This window comes from Electrona antarctica, assembly GCF_951216825.1.
Source record: "Electrona antarctica genome assembly, chromosome: 7".
Taxonomy (NCBI): domain Eukaryota; kingdom Metazoa; phylum Chordata; class Actinopteri; order Myctophiformes; family Myctophidae; genus Electrona; species Electrona antarctica.
Genome location: NC_136812.1, coordinates 6,482,978 through 6,507,726, shown reverse-complemented (window position 1 = coordinate 6,507,726; position 24,749 = coordinate 6,482,978). Strand labels below are relative to the sequence as shown.

Below are 24,749 nucleotides of genomic sequence, written 5' to 3'. Positions count from 1 at the left end.
ACCTGCTCTACCTCCTGAGCCACAGTCGCCCTTCTAAAGTAAACAAGCTTAGTTTACTTTAGAAACGTGGCTTCGTAAAGAAAGCGAGTCTACGATGATCTCCGGGCAGTGATAAAACGACAATAATAATATGACCAAACAAGAAAGCAAGCAATCTATAGAAGTGACGCACATTGTTGCGAGAGGATTTAAATGTGTTGGAATATAGAAGACAGAAGAATACCTGTTGTCATGCATACTACAGTGAATAATGTATGTCAACATCTGGCAGGATTTAATAAGGAATAGGAAGCTTCATATAGGAATAGGAAGCTGTCAGTAAGCCTTTGCATTTATTTTTAATTTGCGCACCGTGTCCTGGGAAGCGTGTACAGCAGCTAGACAGATTGCAGAGGCGTAGGGCTATACAGTACCCTGTACAGTACCCGGTACTGTACAGTAGGCCTATACAGTACCCTTCTCTGCGCTAATTTATCCACTTTAACAGTATGCACATGAAACCAGTTGGACCCGTAAGCATCCATCTGTGTTCCATTTGTACAGTTAGATTAGCACAGAGTCCTGAGTCCTGGGTTCGATTCCCGCTGGGGACGCTGTGGGTGCTGGGGGGCGTGTTCTCTCCTCCGCGTCATCAGTGCCCATACTCGAGGTGGGGTTGGCGAAAGGGCCTTTCTGTGTGGAGTTTGCATGTTCTCCCCGTGTCCCCTAGGGTAGGTGCCCTCACAAAAACATGCAGTAATCCTGGTCTCTAAACTACCTCCCCCTGGCCAGCCAGGGCACCTGATGGAGGGGAAAGGAACTGGTTGGAATAACGTGTTCCTTCCACGCGCTACGTCCAACCAGGGAAACTCCCCCCTGTCAGGTGTAAAGGCGCAACTTGGACACTCAAGCATGAAGGAAGCATGGGTTCAAGTCCGTTGCTCTCCCCAGGTTGGCGGAGGGTGTGTATAGAGCCCAGGATCACATTAGATAATTGACACAGGGGTGATAAATGGGTTACAAAATCGTGGGATAAAAAATAAATAAAAAAAAGATTAGCAACCGAGGATCCTACTGTGTACTTTGAAGACAGTGAGAAGCTGCGTGTCCACACGGAGTTGGCGCCTCTACGCTAGCAGAGTGACAGCACAGAGGCACCGTATAGAAACAAGCCCTGGAGGCATCTTCCAGGGTTTTACTCTGAGGAATCGAACGAAGCCCAATCCTTTTGATCTCCAGCTCATCTCGGAGGCGCATGCAGCAACATGTAGACGTCATTGCTCGCACGGCACCTCATCTGACACCCCGCTGCACGCAAGGCAAACTCTGGGAAAACGTGCGGGAGAGCAACCTGCAGGTTGTTTTTAATCGCACAACCCTCTCCTCGAAAACCGACGCACTTTCATCTCGCTCATGCGCCGAAACCCTCCCGAGGTCCCGATAATTACATCTTCCGCTATCGAGAAGACTGACCTCGCCTCAAATTGCCTCGAGCGGGAGACAATATCACAAAGAAAAAACCAAACCAAATTGGCCTGGTTGTAATTATGATATCTAGTGGCGCCATTAATTCCACACTGGTGAATCGTTCCTATGATTGAAGAAACAATTTAACTGTCTGGCTGTTCCAATATTAACCATTCACACAAAGCTCACAATGCACCCGTTTGTAGAGTTTAACGGCCATTGTTGTCACCACTGTCATCATCGACTCGATCATTATCATCATCTTTGTCGTATTTTGTACCAACGTGATGACCGCCACGCCACCCGCATCATCAGGATCACTGTCATAATTACCTTCTCTTTAAAGGTATTATGACTGAGTGATATTTTCTGGTTAAAACTTTTTTTTTTAACAAAAAAAACAAAAAAAGCTCTATATTCTTACAGTATAATCATTGCTATAGAGTGTTTGTTCAGTAAGAGGGTCTCCTCATCTCTCCACCTCTTTATAATGATCAGAAAATACATTTTGAGGTGGGTCACCAGTTTCATCCAATCAGGAGAGAGCATCCTGCTTCAGCTTCAAGTTTGATATTGTTCCAGTTGGAACGTTCATTTCTACGCGTCATCACTTCCAGTTCCACTTGTTTATCACGTACTGTATGCTGTGTGAGTTCTCTCTCCCGAACTGCATAACATTGGTATCCTGAAAATGCATTTTCTGTTCACCAAAGAGTTGGGAGAGAGACTGTCTAAGACATCCCTGTTACTGAGCAAAGACTCTATAGCAATGATTACTACGAAAATATAGAGATATTTAACACTGTTTTAACAACACATTATCACTTTACTGCACCTCTAATACTGGTTGAATCAGTTGTTCAACGGATATTGTTCCTCTCCTCTCATGTCCTTTCTTTGTCGAGCAGGCCGGCCATTTTGTCATTATCTGTCACCGCAAGAGCCTTGTGTCCAACCGCAAACACCGGCACTCCACCACCCACCCCCCCACCCTCTGTGGACCACGTGCACGCACGCACGCACGCACACACACAAACACACACTCATGCGCACGCACTCTGCCGTGCGTGCGTGTGTACATCCAATCTCCTGACCTTTTTTGTCAGAAGCATGTGGAAGCATTCCAGAGGAGAGTTATGACATGCCACTACAGTACATGCTGCATGCCGCACTGCCTGCTGGGAAACCAGGCCACACAAAGAACACTGGAACAAAACAACAGCACAACAAACAGCCCTCCGCAAAGGACAGAGGAGAGGAGGAAGTGCTGTGCCATAATGAGGCAAAAGGACAGAGGAGAGGAGGAAGTGCTGTGCCATAATGAGGCAAAAGGACAGAGGAGAGGAGGAAGTGCTGTGCCATAATGAGCACTGCAGACAATGAGGATACAGGACACCCTTCATTTAAGCCCTTTAGACCTATAAGGACGATTCTACAAATGCCTTCGGAATGCTGATTGTTTTCTGAAAAACCCTATGTTTCTATGTCAGTGGTTCTCAAACATTTTCATGTCAAGGACCCCAAAAAACATATGTAATTGGCCGCCGCCAACCCCCCATCTGAAAATATGTTGTTCGAGGGACCCTCCCCCCTAGAAGCAAAGATTTGAGTTAAAAAACGTTCACTCTGAAAGAATATATTCAAACATGTGGGCCACATTTTCACGATTTAAAAAAAATAGCAGACCTACAAGCTCGTAGCGCGGCACTCGGTGCCGCGCTATGAGCTTGTAGATCTGCTATTTTTCAATAGCTAAAGTACAACATAATGCTTAAACACCAAAAGGGGTTCCCGTCCAAAATGGGTTAACTCTGGGAGCGTACACGTGTGAGAGCTGCTCTCAGAGTTACAAATGGATGAATTAATATTGAGGACTTAGCCGTGTATAGTACCAAATCAGACATCCCTCTACCCAGCGGCCACATGAGTCTAATTTGAATTCCCTGCTAGAACCGATGCGGCGATGGGGAAAAGATAGCGGTCTCTTTTCCCCCAGACTACCTCCGTTTCTCTTGTGTTTTGTCTGAGATTTAAACGGATTTCCTGTGGGCACAAACACGTCCCATCCATGCACAGATGACATTTAGACTGCCATCATCAACAATGTTCACTGCCATCTTTCAGTTGTCCTCAAGTTCTCTCTCGCTCTCTCTCTCTTTTCCATATGCATTCACACGGAGAGAAAGCACTCAACCACAGACTTGAGAGCGGATGTAGGGGAGTCCTCACAATCCATTAAGTCATTTTGGACTGAGGTCGATTAAAAAAAAGGCTTCTAAATCCTAATTTTTTTCTGAAAAAAACATGTTTCTATGTCAGTGGTGCTCAACCTTTTTCATGTCAAGTACCCCCAGAATCCCAGAATTATCTCTATTGGGCCACAGACCCCCATCTCAAAATATGTAGTTCCAGGGACCTCCCCAGAAGCAAATATTTTAGTTAAGAATGTTCGCTCTGAAATATATATTCAAAGATTTGCACCACATTTTCACGACTTTTCAAAAATAGCAGACCTACAAGCTCGTAGCGCGCCACTCGGTGGCTCGCTATGAGCTTGTAGATCTGCTATTTTTCAATAGCTAAAGTATAACATAATGCTTGAAACACCAACAGGGGTTCCCGCCCAGAATGGGTTAAGTCATCGTGCTCCTCTCGTATACACACTCAAACATGTTCACAAACAAATCCGTAATTATGTCCTTTTTTCCGTACTGTAGCTCTCTCTCTCTCTCTTAGTGAAAGAAACATAATAACAAACTCCCAAAACTAGAGAAGCCCTTTTTTTTCTGGATGCGGTTAATGCGGAATGGTTTTCTATTTCCTTGCCTAGTTAAAATTTAATCCCATGTGGAATCGCTGATCTCTCTGTGGACCCTGCGTCCCTCAACAGCAAACATCAATGGGCTTGAACGCTGCGTGTTCAGATGGAGATAGTTAGCAGCATCCGAGATGAAAAGCCTCGTCTCTGGCATACAGTGTGTGAAGATGAAAGGAAAATGCGGTGCAGTATCTACTACTATAAAAGCGTCCAGTGTTTTTTTCTAAATCCTCTTCACTCGTCGTCATCCACCGTCGTGTTAAGAGAGAACAGTGGCTCCTTTATGGTCAGTAATTCATGTAAAACGTCTGCTAAATGACATATGTACTGTACGTACAGTACTTTGTTTCCACACAGAGGCCTGACATTCTAATAGTATGTTGCCCTGATATACGCACGTGCGCACGCCGTACACACACACACGTGTGCACACACACACACACACACAAACACACACACACACAGGCGCACGTGCGTGTGTACACACACACACATTATATTAGTCCTTACCCGTTCTGAATATATGAACAGCAATTGATGTTCAGTGTGGGTAATCTATCTAATAATTTAGCGATCGCTCGCCCGCTGTCTATTGCGAGCAAAATAGATAGCGGGCGAAACAACTCAAGTTACGCGGAAAAGTGTGTCCCAGTATTAATCTGTGTCCGTCCCACCATGCATTTCACTGGTGACCCGGAAGTAGTCGGACTGACTGACTGACAGACAGACAGCGACCGAGCAAAATAGACAGCGGGCGAGCGATTGCTAAATTATTAGATATAAAACTTTAATTGAGATGCCTAGTAATTCTGTGTTTACATCACAGATGTCAAGGTTTAGCGAGGATTAGCAATAGTTACTTAACTCCCTTTACTTTTACTGCCTCTTATACAGAATCCATCAAAGGAAAGTGTCCCGTCTTGATTGTCCAATTAGAGCAAATAGCTTTCCAGTGAGTTACAAAATCATGGATGCACTTCTTGGTTTTTGTTGACAGCTAAACAACCCTTAAGCAAGCCTTAAATATTCACCGTCAAATTAAAAGTTTTAGCATGGCTACCCTGACTCTATAAAAATGTTGCTGCTCTTTATTTTTCATGAGATTTTGCACTAAATTACTCAAATGACTTTTGCCTCTAAATGGAATGACAATTTCAATTTCAATCGCCCCCGAATGTTGACATGTCATTGACTGAAACGAAAATTAAAACCTGTTCCATTAAGTATCCCATTTTATCAATACCTGTGTGAAATTAAACAGTGTTTTCCAATCACCAGGGACATGTCACCCCCTTCACATGAGAAAATGAGTGGTTTGACGCTTCCAGCTAACACCCTGTCTCAAAGCTTTAAAAAAAAAAAGCCAATATGCCAAGATTACTTACAAAAAACATTTGAGAGGCCATTGCCCAGTAAAGTATTGAGATTGCATCTGCAGCTGTCATGTTCAATCTGTGGTCTAATCAGTCCCTTTCTCACTTCACCATCTCCTCCTTCCCTCCCCGCTCCTGTTCCCCCCTCACCCCTCCACCCCTCCCTCCCTCCCTCTCCGTTCCTCAGACATTCGAGAGAGCGGCAGCCCCAAGCCCGTGATGGTTTTCATCCACGGGGGCTCCTACATGGAAGGAACGGGGAATATGTTTGACGGCAGCATCCTGGCCAGCTATGGCAATGTCATCGTGATGACTGTCAACTACCGGCTGGGTGTCCTAGGTAAGGTCGCTGCCAGGCCTGTGGCACTGTTTTATTCTACTATACCCCGACCGTTGCCCCCCCCCCCCGCGCTCACGCGTCACCTCAAAGTTGAGAGCTGGTCAAAGACGCAGAGAACTTTCTATCTATCTATCTATCTATCTATCTATCTATCTATCTATCTATCTATCTATCTATCTATCTATCTATCTATCTATCTATCTATCTATCTATCTATCTATCTATCTCCGCTGCCCCTTTTGGTTTGTTTGTTTGTATGTTGCTGCTGTTGTTTTTAATCTGTTTTGCCGATTATTGGAATTGGAGTTCAGATATATGGCTTTCTGGCATTCCGTTTCAAGCTGTCTTATTCCTGTTCATTCTGTGCTAATATCTCAGATATGTTGAATGCAATTCAAACATCTCTGCGGTTTCTTTATATCTATATCCCCAGTTACGTGATGTCTGCTTGTACGCAGCAGAGTGTTCATTTTACACGTTCAGAGAGAGTCAAACTGTGTTTGTGTCCCTTCTTCTGAATGTACTCCCTTTGCTGACTGTAGTCTGATAAAAGCAAAATGTACAAACTTGGTTTTCTGTCAGCCTCCTCTCTATACCAACCCAACACCCCCCCCCCCCCCTCCACTGCCACCCCCCCCCCCCCCCCCCCCCCCCCGACATCATCTCCTGTCACTTCTGTTCTCGCTCAGTTAGTATTTCAGCACCGCTCTCACTCGGCTCAGAGGGTGAGCTGGGGAGACTTCTGTGAACTTCAGGACCTCTGTTATATCGTCTCCAACCCATCTTTCTTTCTTTTCCCCATCCCGCACCATCTTCTCATTCTGCTCTCTGCTGTATCTCCCGTACTAGTTCTCATCACGTCTCCAGCTCCTGCGAACCCTGACGTTTCACATGATGAGTTTCACACCGTTGGTCTCACATGACGGCTTTCACACCCTTGTTCTCGCTTCCCCGTAAGCCTGCCCCATCTTTCGCTAAACCCTGCTCTTTGTTTTTGGTTGTGCTTTGCAGACAAAGGACTCGGTTGAAGGCAATAGGTTGAGTTTGATTGCACTGTCCAGCGCGACTTACAGTAAAGTTCTTATGCCTCAATCTTCTTGTGTTATTTTTCAGAAGGCAATGTTTATGTGTATGAATAATGAAAGATTAGATTTGTCCCAATTAGGAAGTGTTATTGAAAGGAATCAAGTACACAGTGTTTCCTTACTTTTGTTTGCACGTCGCGCACGACAACACAAGATGTACAGAATCAGAAACAACTTAATTGTCACATCACACGACTCCAGGTGTAAAGGAGTGTGTGAACATTCTTCTCTGTGAGTGCAGGTCTCAACATTGTGCTTACCAGAAGAGTTAAAAAAGGAAGAGAGAATAGAGAGGAAAATATAACACAACACACTGGTTCAACAGATACACCAAAGCACACCAATATAGCAATGTAAAGAGAAGAACATCCCTGAGATTCAGCCTTTACTTCAGCCTTTCATTCAGCCTTTCATTCAGCTTGTTGAACCTTGTGACTCTAATTCTCCTCCCAACCGTTGACCGTGGCAGTTCATGATGCTCTAGTCTAGGGCTAGGCTTTGCTTATATGTCTCGTGTTGCCATTTAGACAGTTGGACAACCACTTCAGAAACTTTATACATCCACGTATGATAACAGCATCCTAAGGTTAGCTAAAGGAATATCACCTCTAATACTAAGCATGTGTTGTATGGAGAATATAGGTTGCTACCTTCAGGAAGGAGATATGGCGTACCAGCATACAATAAGGTCAGACTAAAGAGGTCTTTTGTCCACCAGTCGACTCTAAGGCTTAATCAGGAATTGTAGTAGCCACGGGGTAATCTAGGCGGTGGATATTGCTCTTGTCTTCATGTCTTTATGTATGTAAATTGTCTTGTTCTTTGTGTTATGTCAAATGTGTGTATATGTTTTCTGCATACTTGGCTGCTGGGTCGCAAGACACATTTCAGTGTGAACTGACAATAAAGTACTATAATATCATATCATATCAGACAGTTGGTGAACACAGAGAACGCCAATGATATCATCTGCCACTTTCACAATAGTGTTGAGACGACGTACTGTACACGTTCACTAATCTTTATTCTGTTCAGACGCTGCATGTCCTTAAACTGAAATGACGTAAGGCTCCTCCTAAGACACATGGACATGTTGGAAATGACACATCCTCTCTATATAATTGAGCGGAATATTTCTGGGGGAAATTTTCAGCCATGTGTTTCCACACATGTAGGTCTCTACCCATCTGTTCTCTCCTCCGTATAATCAGGCCTGGAAGCTTCTCCCTGTCCCCGTCTCGTCACCGATCTTCCATCTTCTCCCCCCGCTGCTGGTCTCATGCTCCGTCTTTTTTAGATTCTTCTCTCCTTCCTCTTCCATCGCTCTCAAGCACCTTCTGTTTAATTTTTCATTCTATTTTTCCGCTCCTCGCATATACGGATGTGTGACTCTCTACCCCTGAGGGGGTTAGGTATGTGGTGACGCATGGCAGGAACAAAGGATCTCTGCCTCCGTCCCTAAATGGGATTATGTTGTGTCATTTGTTCGCGTTGAACAAACGAGCCAGCCGGTTGAATTGGTGACTGGGATTTTGCTTCCCCTTTTCTCAGTGAAATGGCACTAGAACGCAATGCGGCGCCATTCACTGGACTAGAATGCCGTGCACATGTGTGTGTTTCTTAGTATGCGATAGGCCTGCTGTATGAGCATTTACATACGTACATGTGTGCGCTCGGTACACATATCTGCTGTACTGTATGTGTGTCAGAAGAAGAAAGAGCATGGCTGGGCCGGGAGGCAGCTCTTTGAACCGCTCAACAACAAAAATAGATTTCAATGCTAAATGCTGATCTTTCATGTGCCGGGCACAGCAGGTGTCCCCGTCCGTGCACGCTCTCCTACGTACATGTGTTCGGCTCAGCTGTTGAAGCCGGATTATTCTTCATTTGCATGTTGTATGTGTTATAGTTGTTGTATTTAAATTTGAATTATGTGTGTTTGCACAAAACCATCATTGTGAGAATCTGATATTCTGAAGTAATGCAAAGGACAATCCCTTCATTGAGTTTCTTTAGAGACATCTTGGACAAAAATCATGGACTGACTTTCTTTCCTTCTTTCCTTCCTTCCTTCCTTCCTTCCTTCCTTCCTTCCTTCCTTCCTTCCTTCCTTCCTTCTCTCAGTTCCTTCTGTCTCCGTTCACTAAAGTAATTGACGCTCAGTGCTAAAACGCCGTGGCAGCGTTTGGTACAGTTTTCGGCACTTTTGAAGGAAACAGTGAGTGTTGCACAGATGAAAACGTGTTTACACCCCTGGTGACGGGGGAAAGAATCCGCTCTGCCTTCACTGCTGGAATGAACCACGATGCTTTTACAGAGCAGGTGCGGTGTTGCGTGCGTGTGTGCGTGTGAGAGAGAGTGTGTGAGAGAGCGTGTGTATCGTTGCACGTACAGTAGCACTTGTAGACCTTGTAACCTGCCCAGCGTCCAAATAGCCAGTCAGTCATCCAGTTCTTTCATTAGAGTCCGCTTGTTACTGTGCGGCAGATGCCCAGGTCAGTTATCAGTCAACATAGCCTCAGTACGTTGCAAGTCTTACTTACAACTCTGCCATTTGTGTTCTTGTCTGTCTTGTGTGTGTGTGCGTGTGCGTCATATGCGTGTGTGTGCGTGTGTACGTGTGCGTGCGCGTGCTTATCTTGACGATATGTGCGTGTGTCCTCTGTGTGCGGAAGGCGAGCGTGTGTCTGAGCTGTGCAGTAAAATCAGATGCTCTAACTATGCAGAACTGCTGACACAAGGCTATATTTTTTTGTTATGGGCTTTGGCTAAAATGGATTTTGGCCACGGGGCAAGTATAGGCCTGCGTGCGTGCGTGCGTGCGTGCGTGCGTGCGTGCGTGCGTGCGTGCGTGCGTGCGTCCAGTGATTTGTGTTCCATGGAGACGGTGTATAATGGAACATGGCATGGTGCTGTCAGAGTGTCCTTATCAGGGAGAGCTCCACATTTATAGTGTGAATCATGCTGGCGGTGTCACCCCCCCCCCGCTCCATAATGGAGCACAGTATCGCATCACTCGTGTCATGCTCTATTTAATTACTGTACATAGTATGCATACATAGTTTTAGTCCACTAAATCTACAGTTGATCTAGTCAACTAAAATGTATTTTGGCGGGCCTTAACCCATTTTGACCTGGGAACGATTCTATAAATGTCTTCTAAATCCTGACTGATTTCTGAAAAAGCTATGTTTCTATGTCAGTCGTTCTTCGATTTTTCAAAAATAGCAGACCTACAAGCTCGAGCTATTTGGTCTTATAGCTTTAGTCCTCACAGCATATAGTTTTCAATTAGTTTCCCTTTAGTTTTCGTCAGTGAAAAAAGGTATAGTCGACGAACATTTTTCGTCATACAATCGACACAATCAACACTAAAGGGGTTGAGGGGTTAGTTGAGTCGTCTAGGCCTAGAGGCCGAGTTTCAGTTTCAGTTTATTTTTGAGTGGTGCAACCACTCCAAGGAACAGCAATGTCCGTGTTCAACTATGTTTGTGTGTGACTGACTATGTTTGTGTGTGACGTTAATGAGCACCAGTACCAATGAGTACCAAAAGTGGCGCTGTTGTGCCAGAAACGGAGAGAGAGAGATAGTGCTGCACTGTTGCCTGCTAATGAGAGAGACTCAGTTCACACGGGTGTGATTTTTATGTATAGTGCAACATCACCCCAAGGGGTCTCTGTGCACTTCACAACAATAACACAGCAAAAAACAGCAATAAAAACACAATAGCACGGTAACACAATAGCGAAGAAATACAGTAAAGCATAATACAGTGTGTCAATACACAGTAAGTAGTAGCCTGTAGCCTGACCCGTTTGTTTTGTGCCCCCCCCCCCCCCCCCCCCCCCCAGCCCGCAGGCCGAGAACCGCTGAGCTGCGAGCACTTTCTAAAACAGCGGACTGTTCCTTTTACAGGCCATGCTGCAGCCATCGCTGTGAGTTTTGTTTGGGGCCGGCCAGAGCCTTTAATCACTCTGATTGATGAGGTGCATTTCCCTGACTCAAACCTTCTCCAAATAACCCTTCCATTCCAGCCATACATCAGCCATTCCCGCCATTCATCAAGCCGCTGATTGTTTTAAGATATACCTGGGTAGTAAAATATCCATTTCTCCGCACGGCGTTCCGCCATAAGCCCTCCCTTATATAGCACTCTATGACCGCTATGATTACATCGACAGAGTCCTCGTGTTGAGAAGAGGACGATAAAGAGACATAAGATGTCGACGGTTATAGTAAATCATTATTTTGTGCGATACATTGTGTCTGTTTGTTCACGTCATTCACATTTCTGCACGACACAAACTATGTTCGTGCAAACAATTGACACGAGAGAGACATACACGCGCATGGGCATGCACGCACATGTGCACACATGCACGCACGCACACACGCACACACACACACACACACACACACACACACACACACACACACACACACACACACACACACACACACACACACACACACACACATTTCTCGACCATTTCGGACGCGGGGCGGCTCGCCGGAACCGGGCCGGCACCCTGGCCGCGTTCCTGTGGGTCTGGAATTTCCGGGGACCCCCACATGGAGTTGCACCACTCACTTCACACGGGTGTGATTTTTTCTTCTCTCTCTCTCTCTCTCTCTCTCTCTCTCTCTCCCTGTCCCTGACATTCTCTGTCTTTTTTTTAGTGTTCCATGATGTTCTCATTTTCTGTCCCTCCATAATTCAACTCTTCATTCAACTCTGTACTTCTGGTCTGGCTCTGTGGGAATATATATAATGCTCAAGGCTATAACTTTTGCCCACCTGCCTAAACAGGTGGGTTTTGAGGTGGGTTTGAAATGAGGTGATTGAGTCCATGTTTCTTATATCAGGGGGGAGGGAGTTCCAGAGGTGAGGGGCACCTCACCCCTAATATAAGCCCCCAATGGGGGTTGGGTTTTTGTGCTAATTTGCTTATTTCCATCAAAATAAGTAGTAAAGTGTGCCGCTTGGGATACTATTTACATTATGGAGGAGGATATATACAATTTTTGAGCGATGGAAATAAGCGAATTAGCACAACACCCCAATGCCCCACATTCAATTCAATGCAACTCAATTCAATTCATCGTCAGCCTAATGGAGAGAGAGTGAAGGGGGATGGAAAGGAGAGAGAGAGTGAAGGGTAACACCTCCTGAATGCTTTTTAAAAACAGTGTTTTCTGTTTCTCCTACTTCATAAACTGTTATTTAGCTAAATTACCACAAGTATACTAATTTATTTCCAGTTTCCTGTGTTCAGGCATTGCATCGGTGCGTCACTGCAGAATCAGATCCAACATCATTGACGCAAAATGACGCACCAGTTGTTGAAAGCAAAAATCTGAATTGTCCTCAGGCACCTCTCCAAACCTTTGCTCAGGCCTCCAGCCCTCTCCTCTCACATCCTTTCTCCACCGCCTTTGTCTGCCTCTCTGAGTGAAGTAAACAATTAGGCCATCATCGTTGAGTACCCATTTTTGCGGTGAAAGTGTTCCCTTTCCTCCTCCCACTTACGAAAAGAGAAAGAACCAGAGTAGAGAGAGAATGAGAAACGATGGCTGGTTGTCATTTACCCACTTACCATTTTGGAACGACTCTGTTATCCCATTTTGGGCGGGAATCCCTTTTGGTGTTATAGCATTATGTTATGCTTTAGCTATTGAAAAATAGCAGATCTACAAGCTCATAGCGCACCACCGAGTGGCGCGCTACGAGCTTGTAGGTCTGCTATTTTTGAGAAATCGAAGAACGACTGACATAGAAACATAGCTTTTTCACAAAAACTGTCATTTTCAAGCAGACATTTTTAGAATCTGATCTCAGGTCCAAATGGGTTATACTTGGCGTGGGCTCGCCGTTTCCGTATATAACAGCCCTTTTGGCAGCGGCGGCGTTTGCTCAGTCTGCCGCGGTCTGGCCTGTTGCTCGCGCTCAACCAACTGCTGTTGTTTGCCTTTGTGTTCTTGGCATGGCGACGGCCGCACGGTCGACGGCACATGATCGTGGCAGAGGTGAGCCGCACGCACACACGCGCCACTTTTTTTTGGTTCGACACGGCCCACGACGAGATGCGCCGCGGTGCGGTGCTGGTGTGGCGAAGTTTGCGGCGGTTCTGCTGAGGCATCAGTGATTAGATTAGCACATTTAGGACTGAGACCAGCTTCTACAAATGTCTTCTAAATCCTGACTGGCTTTGAAAAACCTATGTTTCTATATCAGTGGTTCTCAAACTATTTCATGTCAAGGACCCCAGAAATTATAGGTAATTGGCCCGCTGACCCCCATCGGAAAATATGTTGTTCCAGGGACCCCCCCGCCCCCAGAAGCAAAGTTATGAGTTCAAAACGTTTGCTGTGAAAGAATATATATTCGAAGAATTGCACACATTTTCACAACTTTTCAAAAAACAGCAGAAGCTCATAGTCCTGCGCTACGAGCTTGTTGATCTGCATGTTTTTCAACAGCTGAAGTTTAAAATAATGGTTAAAAAGCTGAAATGAGGTGACACAGATGCGTTCCAGTCCTCAATGGGTTAGTCTGGGCCAACACAGGGCAGCAGATGACCATCTGGGCACACTCTGTGGTGCTTCATGCCCGCAGCGACAGCTCTCCTCACCATGCCAGGGTGAGCCGCATTCATGCATGTGTCTGTGTACACACAGTAAAGTAACCAAGTATATTTACTCATGTACTGTACTTATGTGTACAAGATATTTGTACTTTACCTGAGCATTTCCAATTTACAATATTTGTATTAAGTGGTGCAACCACTTCCTTAAGTGACTATGTGTGTGGGTGGCTGGGTGGCTGGCTGGGTGGGTGCGTCGAGCATGAAAACAGCATGGTTGTTTTTCACCACCTGTGCGCAACCTAACACACACACGCACATATTAACTGTATATATGGTGATTTTGGGTGTGCCAGTACAGTACAGTACAGTGACAGTACAGTACAGTAGAGGGTACAGTAGAGGGACCCCCACACGGTAACTCTGTCATTTCTCAACCGTTTCGGCCGCGGGGCGGCTCGCCGTAATCGGGCCGGCACCCTGGGTGCGTTCCTGTGGGTCTGGAACTTGATTATTCTGCATAATGAGTACTTTTACATTTGGTTCTTTAAGTTCATTTTGAATTGATACAATTTACAATTTACAATTTACAATTTAGGCATTTAGCAGACGCTCTTAATCCAGAGCGACTTACAATAAGCAAGAACAAAAAGCATGGGAATACATCACATATGTAAAAAAGCATTTATCGCGAAACATGCGTAAGCTAAGAACGTGACTAGAACATATCTATATAATGACACTATACATATAAACTATAACTAGAACATATCTATATAATGACACTATACATATAAACTACACATATATGCTATACTATGCTGTACATATATACTATGAAGTGCTATGACTACTATACACTATATACTATGAAGTGCTATGACTACATACAATGCACTTATTGTGCTGTCTACATGACATGCTATAAGTCTGTTTCAAATGCTATATAAGTCTAAGAAGTGCTGTCTAAGGGGGGTAGGGTAAGTGCTATGGGCCATGATGGAGTCTGAAAAGGTGGGTTTTCAGACTACGGCGGAAGATCGGGAGTGATGCTGCAGTTCTGATTGCAACGGGAAGTGCATTCCACAGTTTTGGGGCCAGAAGGGAGAAGAGTTTGGGACGTGTGGAGCGTTGTCCCGGCGTTTTTAGTGAGGGTACTTCCAGCTTCCCTGCGTTGGCTGATCTGAGTGCGCGGGAGGGTTTGTAGGGTTCAATCATGCTGGCAAGATATGGGGGAGCCATACCTTTGGTTGCTTTAAATGCCAACATCAGAGTTTTGTATTCTGTGCGGGCAGCGACCGGGATACCAATACTTTTGTACTTTTACTCAAGTACATTTTGAATTTAGGACTTACGTACATAAGTAACAGAGTATGTCTGAGACTTAGACCCCAATTTATACTGTAAAATCAATTTTAATTTAACTGGAACCAAATGGACCCGTTACAGACCCTTATAAGGGTCCATTTGGTTCCTATAACTATATAATTTAGCTGGGGGACCCCCTGGAACTCCCTCAAGGACCCCTAGGGGTCCCCGGTACCCCACTTTGGGAACTACTGGCCTCCAGGCTCCAGTATACCTGCCATGTGCTGCGTGGAGACAGTCTGGGCAGCGTCTATTCTCTGGCACAGGGACGTACTGTACACACAGCCAGGATGATGATGAAATACACAGGCAATAAGAGAAGAATGAGCTGGATATTAATCCATTTAGGCCATTTTTTTTTAAATAATATATATTCAAAGATTTGAGGTAAATTGTCACGATTTTTCAAAAATAGCAGACCTACAAGTTCATAGCCAAAAGGGGTTCCTGCCCAAAATGGGTTAATCCATTTAGACATGATGACGATTCTACAAAATGTCTTCTAAAATCTTGACAGTTTTCTGAAAAACCCGTGTTTCTATGTCAGTGGTTCTCAAACATTTTCATGTCAAAAACCCCAAAGATTATATGTAATTGGCCGCCGACTCCCATCTGAAAATATGTTGTTCCTGGGACATACCCCAGAAGCAAAAGATTTGAGTTAAAAACTGAAACTCTGAAAGAATATATATATTCAAAGATTTGAGGCACATTTTCACGATTTTTCAAAAAATAGCAGATCTACCAGCTCATAGCGCGGCACTCGGTGCCGCGCTATGAGCTTGTAGATCTGCTATTTTTCAATAGCTAAAGTATAACATAATGCTTAAAACACCAAAAGGGGTTTCCGCCGAAAATGGGTTAACAGAGAGGAGTGGGTGAACGTCAACAAATAAAATCCTCCTACGGTGAATTATGAATAAGAACCTGGTTAATAAAAGAGGTCTTGGGTAAGAACGGGAAAAAAGCTCTTTCAATGAAGGAAAGCCAATAGATATTTCACAATATTTCATTTTAAAAATTTGGTTTGGAAAATAACAAACGACAAGCAAACAAACAACAAATCAATGTCTGCTGTCCGGAGGGAAACCTCATAACTCCAAAATGTTCATTTTTCAGGTAATGACAAATATTCGTTTTTAAGGAAATTAATAAAACCTTATATTTTTAATATAACGATGCAATACTGCCTCATCAAAGTTGGTGTTGTGACTTTAGATATTGTCAAATGCTTGCATGAGAAGGAGAGAGGTGGTGGAGTTAGTTGCTTTAGCAGTTAGCTGCTTTAGCAGTCCAATGGAGTTAAGAGGTTTTGTCCAATGCGGTTTTTTACTATTTTCCATTGGTTCAATGTTTTCGAAACAAACACACAAGACGTAAAGGGTGTTCAATAGCACTGATTTATGAAACAACACACAGACGTGAAGGGTGTTCAATAGCACTGATTTATGGAATAAAATAAAAAACCTCAAACATGGAGTTATGATGTTTCTTCCGGACAGCAACGAAATGAAGTTGCCACCTCCGGAGGCATACACCGTAGGCAGGCATACCTCACAATGTTATACCTTAGAAGTTGATGGCATGGAGGTTGTTTGTTGTGTCAGCTGAGACACACACAAAGCATGTGCATGCTCACAAACATGCATGTTTACCTCTGCTCATTTCTTTGACTACTAACAACAGCTCTCTCTTGGGCCTGTCTCCTCTCTCTACCTCTCTGCTGCTACAAAACCCCCTCTCCTGTCTCCTCTCTCTACCTCTCGGCTGCTACACAACCCCCTCTCCTGTAAGCCCTCGCTTGTCTCAATAACGATTAACCACTTGAACCCTATACAGCGTGCTTCTCAAACTCTGTCGTCCCAAATTGGTGCAGTATGTACTTAGTCACGGAGCCCCCATTCTGAAAATGTCTTGTGGCATGCAGGCATCCCTATACAAGCAAAGATTTGTGTTTAAAGATATTCATAAAGATTTGCACAAACTTCACAAAGATTATACATACTAGCCAAAGTATAAAATAATGGTTAAAGCCTCCCATACACTATATACAAGAGTTTTGACAAGATTTTGGAAATATATTTTTTAAGTATTTAAAAAAATCTTTCTAAAATGATGTCAAACATCTTGTAGTGTAGGGGGCACGGTGGCACAGCATGTTCTCCCCGTGTCCCCTATAGGGTAGGTACCCTCACAAAAAACATGCAGTAATCCTGGTCTCTAAACTGCTTCCCCCTGGCCAGCCGGGGCGCCTGATGGAGGGGAAAGGAACTGGTTGGAATAACGTGTTCCTTCCACGCGCTACGTCCAACCAGGGAAACTCTCCCCTGTCAGGTGTAAAAGGAGCAACTTGGACACTCAGGCATGAAGGAAGCATGAGTTCAAGTCCGTTGCTCTCCCCATGTCCCCCATATATGGGGACTAGGTTGGCGGAGGGTGTGTAGAGCCCAGGATCACATTAGATAATTGACAGAGGTGAAAAATGGGTTACAAAAGGCTTTAAATGATTGTGACTCTATATTAACACATTTTCAGAACACGTCGCAGTGCAACGAGTTGTGAGCTTGTGAATCAGCTATTTTTCACTGAATGTTCACCTATTTTTATAGAATGTTTATAGGGATGATAGTCATACATCACAAAAAAAACCCATTAAAAAAGGGTTTAAATATGGAGATATCAGTGTTGATTTTGGCAGCAAATTTAGATTTTTGTTCAGTCATATAGTCTTTTGAATAAAGTTTAATTTAGTTTTTGCTCAGACAGAGGAGGGCTGATTTTAGTCATCTGAAATGCTTTAGTGTTAGTCTAGTTTTAGTCGACTAAATGTCATGCGATTTTAGTCGACTAAATCTACAGTTTTTTGTCGACCTAATGGCTGAATTTACCCTTGTTGAAAAAAGCCGATCTACAAGCGTTGCGAGCTTGTAGATCTGCTATTTTCAGCATGCAACCAAGTGGTAAAATGACTTATACTGGATCTCTTGTCCACTAGTCCCTTCCTAAAATTTTAGTCTAGTTTTTATTTGTTAACGAAATTGTCAATATATTTAGTTTTAGTCATCATAGCTTAGTTTTAATTTAGTTTCCATTTAGTTGTTTTTGTTTCGTCTTAGTTTTAGTCGACAAAATCAACACTGGGAGATATGAGGTTTCCAAACTACCTGTCTTCTCACACCTCACAGTACACCTCACACCTCTCAGTACACAGTACACCTCACACCTCACACCTCTCAGTACACAGTACATCTCACACCTCACAGTACCTCACCTTCTCACACCTCACAGTACAATCTCTCCTCTCTACCTATAGCTGCTAGATGCTTATTAGTTCCATGTGGATGGATTACATTTCACCTACTGTTTTAAGCATGGTGATAGGGTTCATGTGGTTATGCATGTATATCTAAATACTAAAGAATACTAAAACCCAAATGTACTAACCAAACTAAATGCTGATTGCATACTAACTCTACGCAAAAAAATGATACGTGTACTAACTGAACTAAATGCTGAATGCATACTAACTCTACGCAAAAAAATGATACGTGTACTAACCCAACTAAATGCTGAATGCATACTAACTCTCCGCAAAAAAAAAGATAAATGTACTAACTGAACTAAATGCTGAATGCATACTAACTCTACGCAAATAATGATAAGTGTACTAACTGAACTAAATGCTGAATGCATACTAACTCTACGCAAATAATGATAAGTGTACTAACTGAACTGAATGTACTGTATACTACTAACTATGGGCGGTAGTGGCTCAGGGGTAGAGTTTCCGGATGGTAACCGCAAGGTCGCCAGTTCGAACCCGGTCTCCCCCAGAGCTAGTGTCAAAGTGTCCTTGAGCAAGACACGGTTTGCATGGTTTCCGCTGCCATCAGTGTATGAATGTGTGTGTGAATGGGTGAATGTAATGCACAATCTCTCTAAAGCGCCTTGGATAAAGGTGCTATATAAATGCACCATTTACCATTTACTACGCGAAATGATAAATGCACTAACTAAATACTAAATACTAACACAGAAATAATCACAACCTCGCGGCCTCTCTCTAAACGGCAGAACGGATGTGTCTGAAGGCTCATTAGACCTATTGTTTGAGTCTATACTTGCAACACGTATCTTTATTTCTTTTAACAATACATTAATACATAAGCTGTTCCGAGCACATCATGCGTTCAGTATATGTGACCAGATTTGACTGAGAGCCTGCCATCGCGCAAATTCCATCTTTGCACCAGAGGAGAAAAGCTGGAATTTTTTTAATGAGTTAATAGCACAGGCAGACTCTTCACATACTAGAGCATGTCTGAAATAAGTGTCAGAGCTGAAATCGACATGTAAATATGAAGTAAATGCTAAAACATGTAGCTAGGTGTAATGTTAGAGACCACAGAAGTGAACCTTTCAAGCCTGTTTCCTCAACTCGCTGTTTCTCTGCAAGACATTACTCTATAAGCCATATCTCCAAAACTGGTGGGTCAAACTGAACAACCAATATGTCAATTTGAAGCTATGACATGAAGAAAACGAAAAAAAATCCAATGGCAGTCCCTCAGTCAAATGTAGTCACATATGTGTTCATGCTAACTTGCTGCGTGTTCACCCTGACGTCTAATGCTTTCAGACCCATCCAGTCCAAACGCTTAATTGTCTTCCATGTCATGCTTTCATTCTGCCCTCGTGTGTATTCCGTTTCTAAACCAATAACTAATAACCGTCTGGCTTCTCTCACCTCATGGCACCATCTCTTCTCTCTCCTCATGGCACGGCACCATCTCTTCTCTACCCGCTGGATGTATTAGTTCCACTTGGATGGATTACGGTTCACCAGCAGGCAGCTGATAATGTTATTGATGTGGTTGGAACACGCATTTCAACCTGGGGGAGAACAGGGAGCATGCAAGTTCTACTGTTTTAAAGTGAAACTTTGCCAATTAAGTGTGATATGTTTACAATCAGAATCAGAATATCTTTATTGTCATTGTACAAGACAACGAAATTGATTTGCAATCCAGCTCAAGTGCATTTAAAACAAAAGACATAATACTCTATATAAAAAACATACATTTAAGACATATTGCACAGTAAGTCCCTTTAGTCCATAACGTGTCAAGTGTCAGGGTTCAAGTGTCAGTGTTTAGAGCTATGACTGCTCTAAAAACTATTTTTCAGTCTGTTCGTCCTTGTATTGATGACCTTATAGCGCCTCCCTGAGGGCATAAGTTGCAGCAGGTGATGACCTGGGTGGGATGGATCTTTGAGGATGCTGTTGGCTCTCCTGCTACAGTGTCTCTTGTAGAGGTCCTCCAGAGATGGAAGAGGACATGTAGAGGTCCTCCAGAGATGGAAGAGGACATGTAGAGGTCCTCCAGAGATGGAAGAGGACATGTAGAGGTCCTCCAGAGATGGAAGAGGACATGCCATCCTCTGGGCCGTGTTTATGACCCCCTGAAGGGTCTTTCTTTCTGCCGCCGTGCAGCTGGAAGACCACAGGGAGATGCCGTAGGTCAACACTGACTCGATGGAACAGCGGTAGAAGGACAGTAGCACACTCTCCATTATGTCCATTTTCCTGAGCACTCTGAGAAAATACAGTCGCTGTTGACCTTTTTTCTGGAGCGCAGTGGTGTTTGTTTTCTAGGTCATGTTGTCCGAGATGTTCATGCCCAGGAACCTGAAGTCTGAGACCCTTTCCACCTCCTCTCCCTTGATGTAGATAGGCTGGATAGGCTGAATATTCTTCCTCCTGAAGTCCACTATCAGCTCCCAGCTCCTTGTGTAGGAATTAGTGTAGGCTGTGGGGGCAGCTGATCCGCTAAGCGCACGAGAAGAGGTTGATTTTCTGCACAGGAGAGATGGTGGTTGCTGATTTGCCAGGTAGGGGAGATGGTGGAGGCTCAGTGCTCATAGACAGAGGAGAGGCAGGCCACACCAGGTAGGGGAGATGGTGGAGGCTCAGTGCTCAGAGGAGGGGCAGGCCACACCAGGTAGGGGAGATGGTGGAGGCTCAGTGCTAGGACAGAGGAGAGGCAGGCCACACCAGGTAGAGGAGGTGGTGGAGGCTCAGTGCTCTGAGACAGAGGAGAGGCAGGCCACACCAGGTAGGGGATATGGTGGAGGCTCAGTGCTCAGACAGAGGAGGGGCAGGCCACACCAGGTAGGGGAGATGGTGGAGGCTCAGTGCTCATAGACAGAGGAGGAGGGGCAGGCCACACCAGGTAGGGGAGATGGTGGAGGCTCAGTGCTCAGACAGAGGAGGGGCAGGCCACACCAGGTAGGGGAGATGGTGGAGGCTCAGTGCTCAGACAGAGGAGGGGCAGGCCACACCAGGTAGGGGAGGTGGTGGAGGCTCAGTGCTCAGACAGAGGAGAGGCCGGCCACACCAGGTAGGGGAGATGGTGGAGGCTTAGGGCCCTATTTTCACGATGCTACTGTATAAAGCCCTCAGGCCAGAAACCGATAGGCTATCCGCCAGGCAGGCGAGAAGGGGGGGGCAGATGGAGGGACGGCTAGCAAACATGCATCTCTGTCGTGGAGCCAGAGATTACATCCCGATCCCTCCATCCATGCCTCGGACTTGCTTTGTGTGCGTGCGTGCGTGCGTGCGTGCGTGCGTGCGTGCGTGCGTGCGTGCGTGCGTGCGTTCGTACCAGGGGGTTGTGTACACATGGGATTGCAGATTGTTGCTGCAATCTGCAATCCCATGTGTTTGAGTTATTTATTGATCAAAGCTGCAGTGTTGGCATGCAGTGTGTGTGTGTGTGTGTGTGTGTGTGTGTGTGTGTATATGTGCACGCGCGCGCGCGTGTGTGTGTGTGTGTGTGTGTGTGTGTGTGACACAGAGTGTAAGCTAGGTGCGTACCAGGGGGTGTGTGTAGTGTTGCTGCTGACTCAGAGTGGAAGGACAGAACAGATGGTGGTGTTTAGCACCCTGGAAGCCATACATGCTTCAGGATCAAAGTGTGCAGCGACTGAACGTGTTGCACTGGTGTTAGTAGCTCTGTGTGATGCCCAGGCTGATCACTGCACCCTATATCTGGTGTTAGTAGCTCTGTGTGATGCCCAGGCTGATCACTGCACCCTATATCTGGTGTTAGTAGCTCTGTGTGATGCCCAGGCTGATCACCCTATACCGTTGCTGCCTGTCTGGTGTTAGTATAGCTCTGTGTGATGCCCAGGCTGATCACTGCACCCTATATCTGGTGTTAGTATCTCTGTGTGATGCCCGGGCTGATCACTGCACCCTATATCTGGTGTTAGTAGCTCTGTGTGATGCCCGGGCTGATCACTGCACCCTATATCTGGTGTTAGTATCTCTGTGTGATGCCCGGCCTGATCACTGCACCCTATATCTGGTGTTAGTAGCTCTGTGTGATGCCCGGGCTGATCACTGCACCCTATATCTGGTGTTAGTAGCTCTGTGTGATGCCCGGGCTGATCACTGCACCCTATATCTGGTGTTAGTAGCTCTGTGTGATGCCCGGGCTGATCACTGCACCCTATATCTGGTGTTAGTAGCTCTGTGTGATGCCCGGCCTGATCACTGCACCCTATATCTGGTGTTAGTAGCTCTGTGTGATGCCCTGGCTGATCACTGCACCCTATATCTGGTGTTAGTAGCTCTGTGTGATGCCCGGGCTGATCACTGCACCCTATATCTGGTGTTAGTAGCTCTGTGTGATGCCTGGGATGATCACTGCACCCTATATCTGGTGTTAGTAGCTCTGTGTGATGCCCGGGCTGATCACTGCACCCTATATCTGGTGTTAGTAGCTCTGTGTGATGCCCAGGCTGATCACTGCACCCTATATCTGGTGTTAGTAGCTCTGTGTGATGCCCGGGCTGATCACTGCACCCTATATCTGGTGTTAGTAGCTCTGTGTGATGCCCAGGCTGATCACTGCACCCTATATCGTGGCTGGTGTTAGTAGCTCTGTGTGATGCCCAGGCTGATCACTGCACCCTATATCTGGTGTTAGTAGCTCTGTGTGATGCCCGGGCTGATCACTGCACCCTATATCTGGTGTTAGTAGCTCTGTGTGATGCCCAGGCTGATCACTGCACCCTATATCTGGTGTTAGTATCTCTGTGTGATGCCCAGGCTGATCACTGCACCCTATATCTGGTGTTAGTAGCTCTGTGTGATGCCCGGCCTGATCACTGCACCCTATATCGTGGCTGGTGTTAGTAGCTCTGTGTGATGCCCGCGCTGATCACTGCACCCTATATCTGGTGTTAGTATCTCTGTGTGATGCCCGGCCTGATCACTGCACTCTATACCGTTGCTGCCTGTCTGGTGTTAGTATAGCTCTGTGTGATGCCAGGGCTGATCACTGCACCCTATATCTGGTGTTAGTAGCTCTGTGTGATGCCCGGGCTGATCACTGCACCCTATATCTGGTGTTAGTAGCTCTGTTTGATGCCCAGGCTGATCACTGCACCCTATATCGTGGCTGGTGTTAGTAGCTCTGTGTGATGCCCAGGCTGATCACTGCACCCTATATCGTGGCTGGTGTTAGTAGCTCTGTGTGATGCCCAGGCTGATCACTGCACCCTATATCGTGGCTGGTGTTAGTAGCTCTGTGTGATGCCCAGGCTGATCCCTGCACCCTATATCGTTGCTGCCTGTCGGGCAGAAATCCTCCTATCTCCGTATTCTAATTATTTGTGTTTTTTCCCCATAAATTAACGCCCTACTTGATCGTACTACAGCGTCACACAAAAGCAAGTAGCAGAACCGCAAGCTTGAAGAGTGGCGTGGAGGCAATTTGAGATTTATTCCGGGCTATTAGACGTCTAAAATATGTCAAAATGGCTGTCTAAAACTGGGCTAAAAGGTAAACGTTTTTTTTTTATTATTTTTTTATACAGTCTATATATACAGTTAAAAACAGCTAATCAAAGTCTAAGCTAAGCCTTGACCGACTGCTAAGAAACTTTCACTTTTAGACCAGTTTATAACCTGGCTTTAGACTCTCTCTATAGGTCGTCCTCAGACGAGTCTAATAGCCGACTATATTTGCTCCCGGTATGCATTAGCTCAGTGGTAACAGTGGTCCTCAAACCAAACTGATAGGAAAGATATTAGTTATAAGTGTAGAAAGAGTGATTTGAATGAAATTCATCCATCTGTCATTAATTGGGCTTAACTTCTAGCCGGGTGAAATAATATAGTCAAAACAAAACTGTCCGCACAGACCCCGCACCGGGGGACACGCCATCAATTAAGGACCCCTGGGGTTCCCCCGGACGTCCACTTTGAGAACCACTGTGCCGAGCTCGATCCAATTAGATTCATTGATTGTTTTCAATCAGCCGATCCTTGAGATAACGAGGCATCCTAGCTGTTAGCCATGTGTACTGGACCCCCTGCAGAGAGACATGCAGAGAGAGATATCAGTGACACGAAGCCACCGGTCCAGAAGGAGGGAGGGAGAGAGAGAGGGAGAGAGAGAGAGAGGGAGAGGGAAATGAAAAGGAAATGTGATTTAAGACTCAACGGGGGTCGTCCACCCTGGACGACACTAGCCATCTGATTGGTTATCAGTGCAAGCCACCAATCTGCCGCTGCCATATTTTTAGAGGTCAGACAAGAGTGTCTTGCTGAGATGCAAGGCAGGGGGGGGGACGTGCGTGCGTGTGTGCGTGCGTGTGCGCGCGCTGCGTGCGTCCTCGTGTGTGCGCACTTGGGAAAGAGATAGCACATGCAAATTTGTATG

At 45.3% G+C, this 24,749-nt stretch overlaps 1 protein-coding gene across 2 annotated transcripts in view; it reads left to right on the top strand.

Moving 5' to 3' along the window:
- nlgn1 (neuroligin 1) overlaps positions 1–24,749 on the top strand; it is a gene marked incomplete at its 3' end in the record, with an annotated part of 342,115 nt that overhangs the window by 184,579 nt on the left and 132,787 nt on the right. For both annotated transcript variants that reach the window (XM_079506030.1, XM_079506031.1), the window contains one exon: positions 5,825–5,977. In XM_079506030.1, coding sequence (XP_079362156.1) covers positions 5,825–5,977 — 153 coding nt within the window. The remainder of the gene's footprint in view (positions 1–5,824; positions 5,978–24,749) is intronic.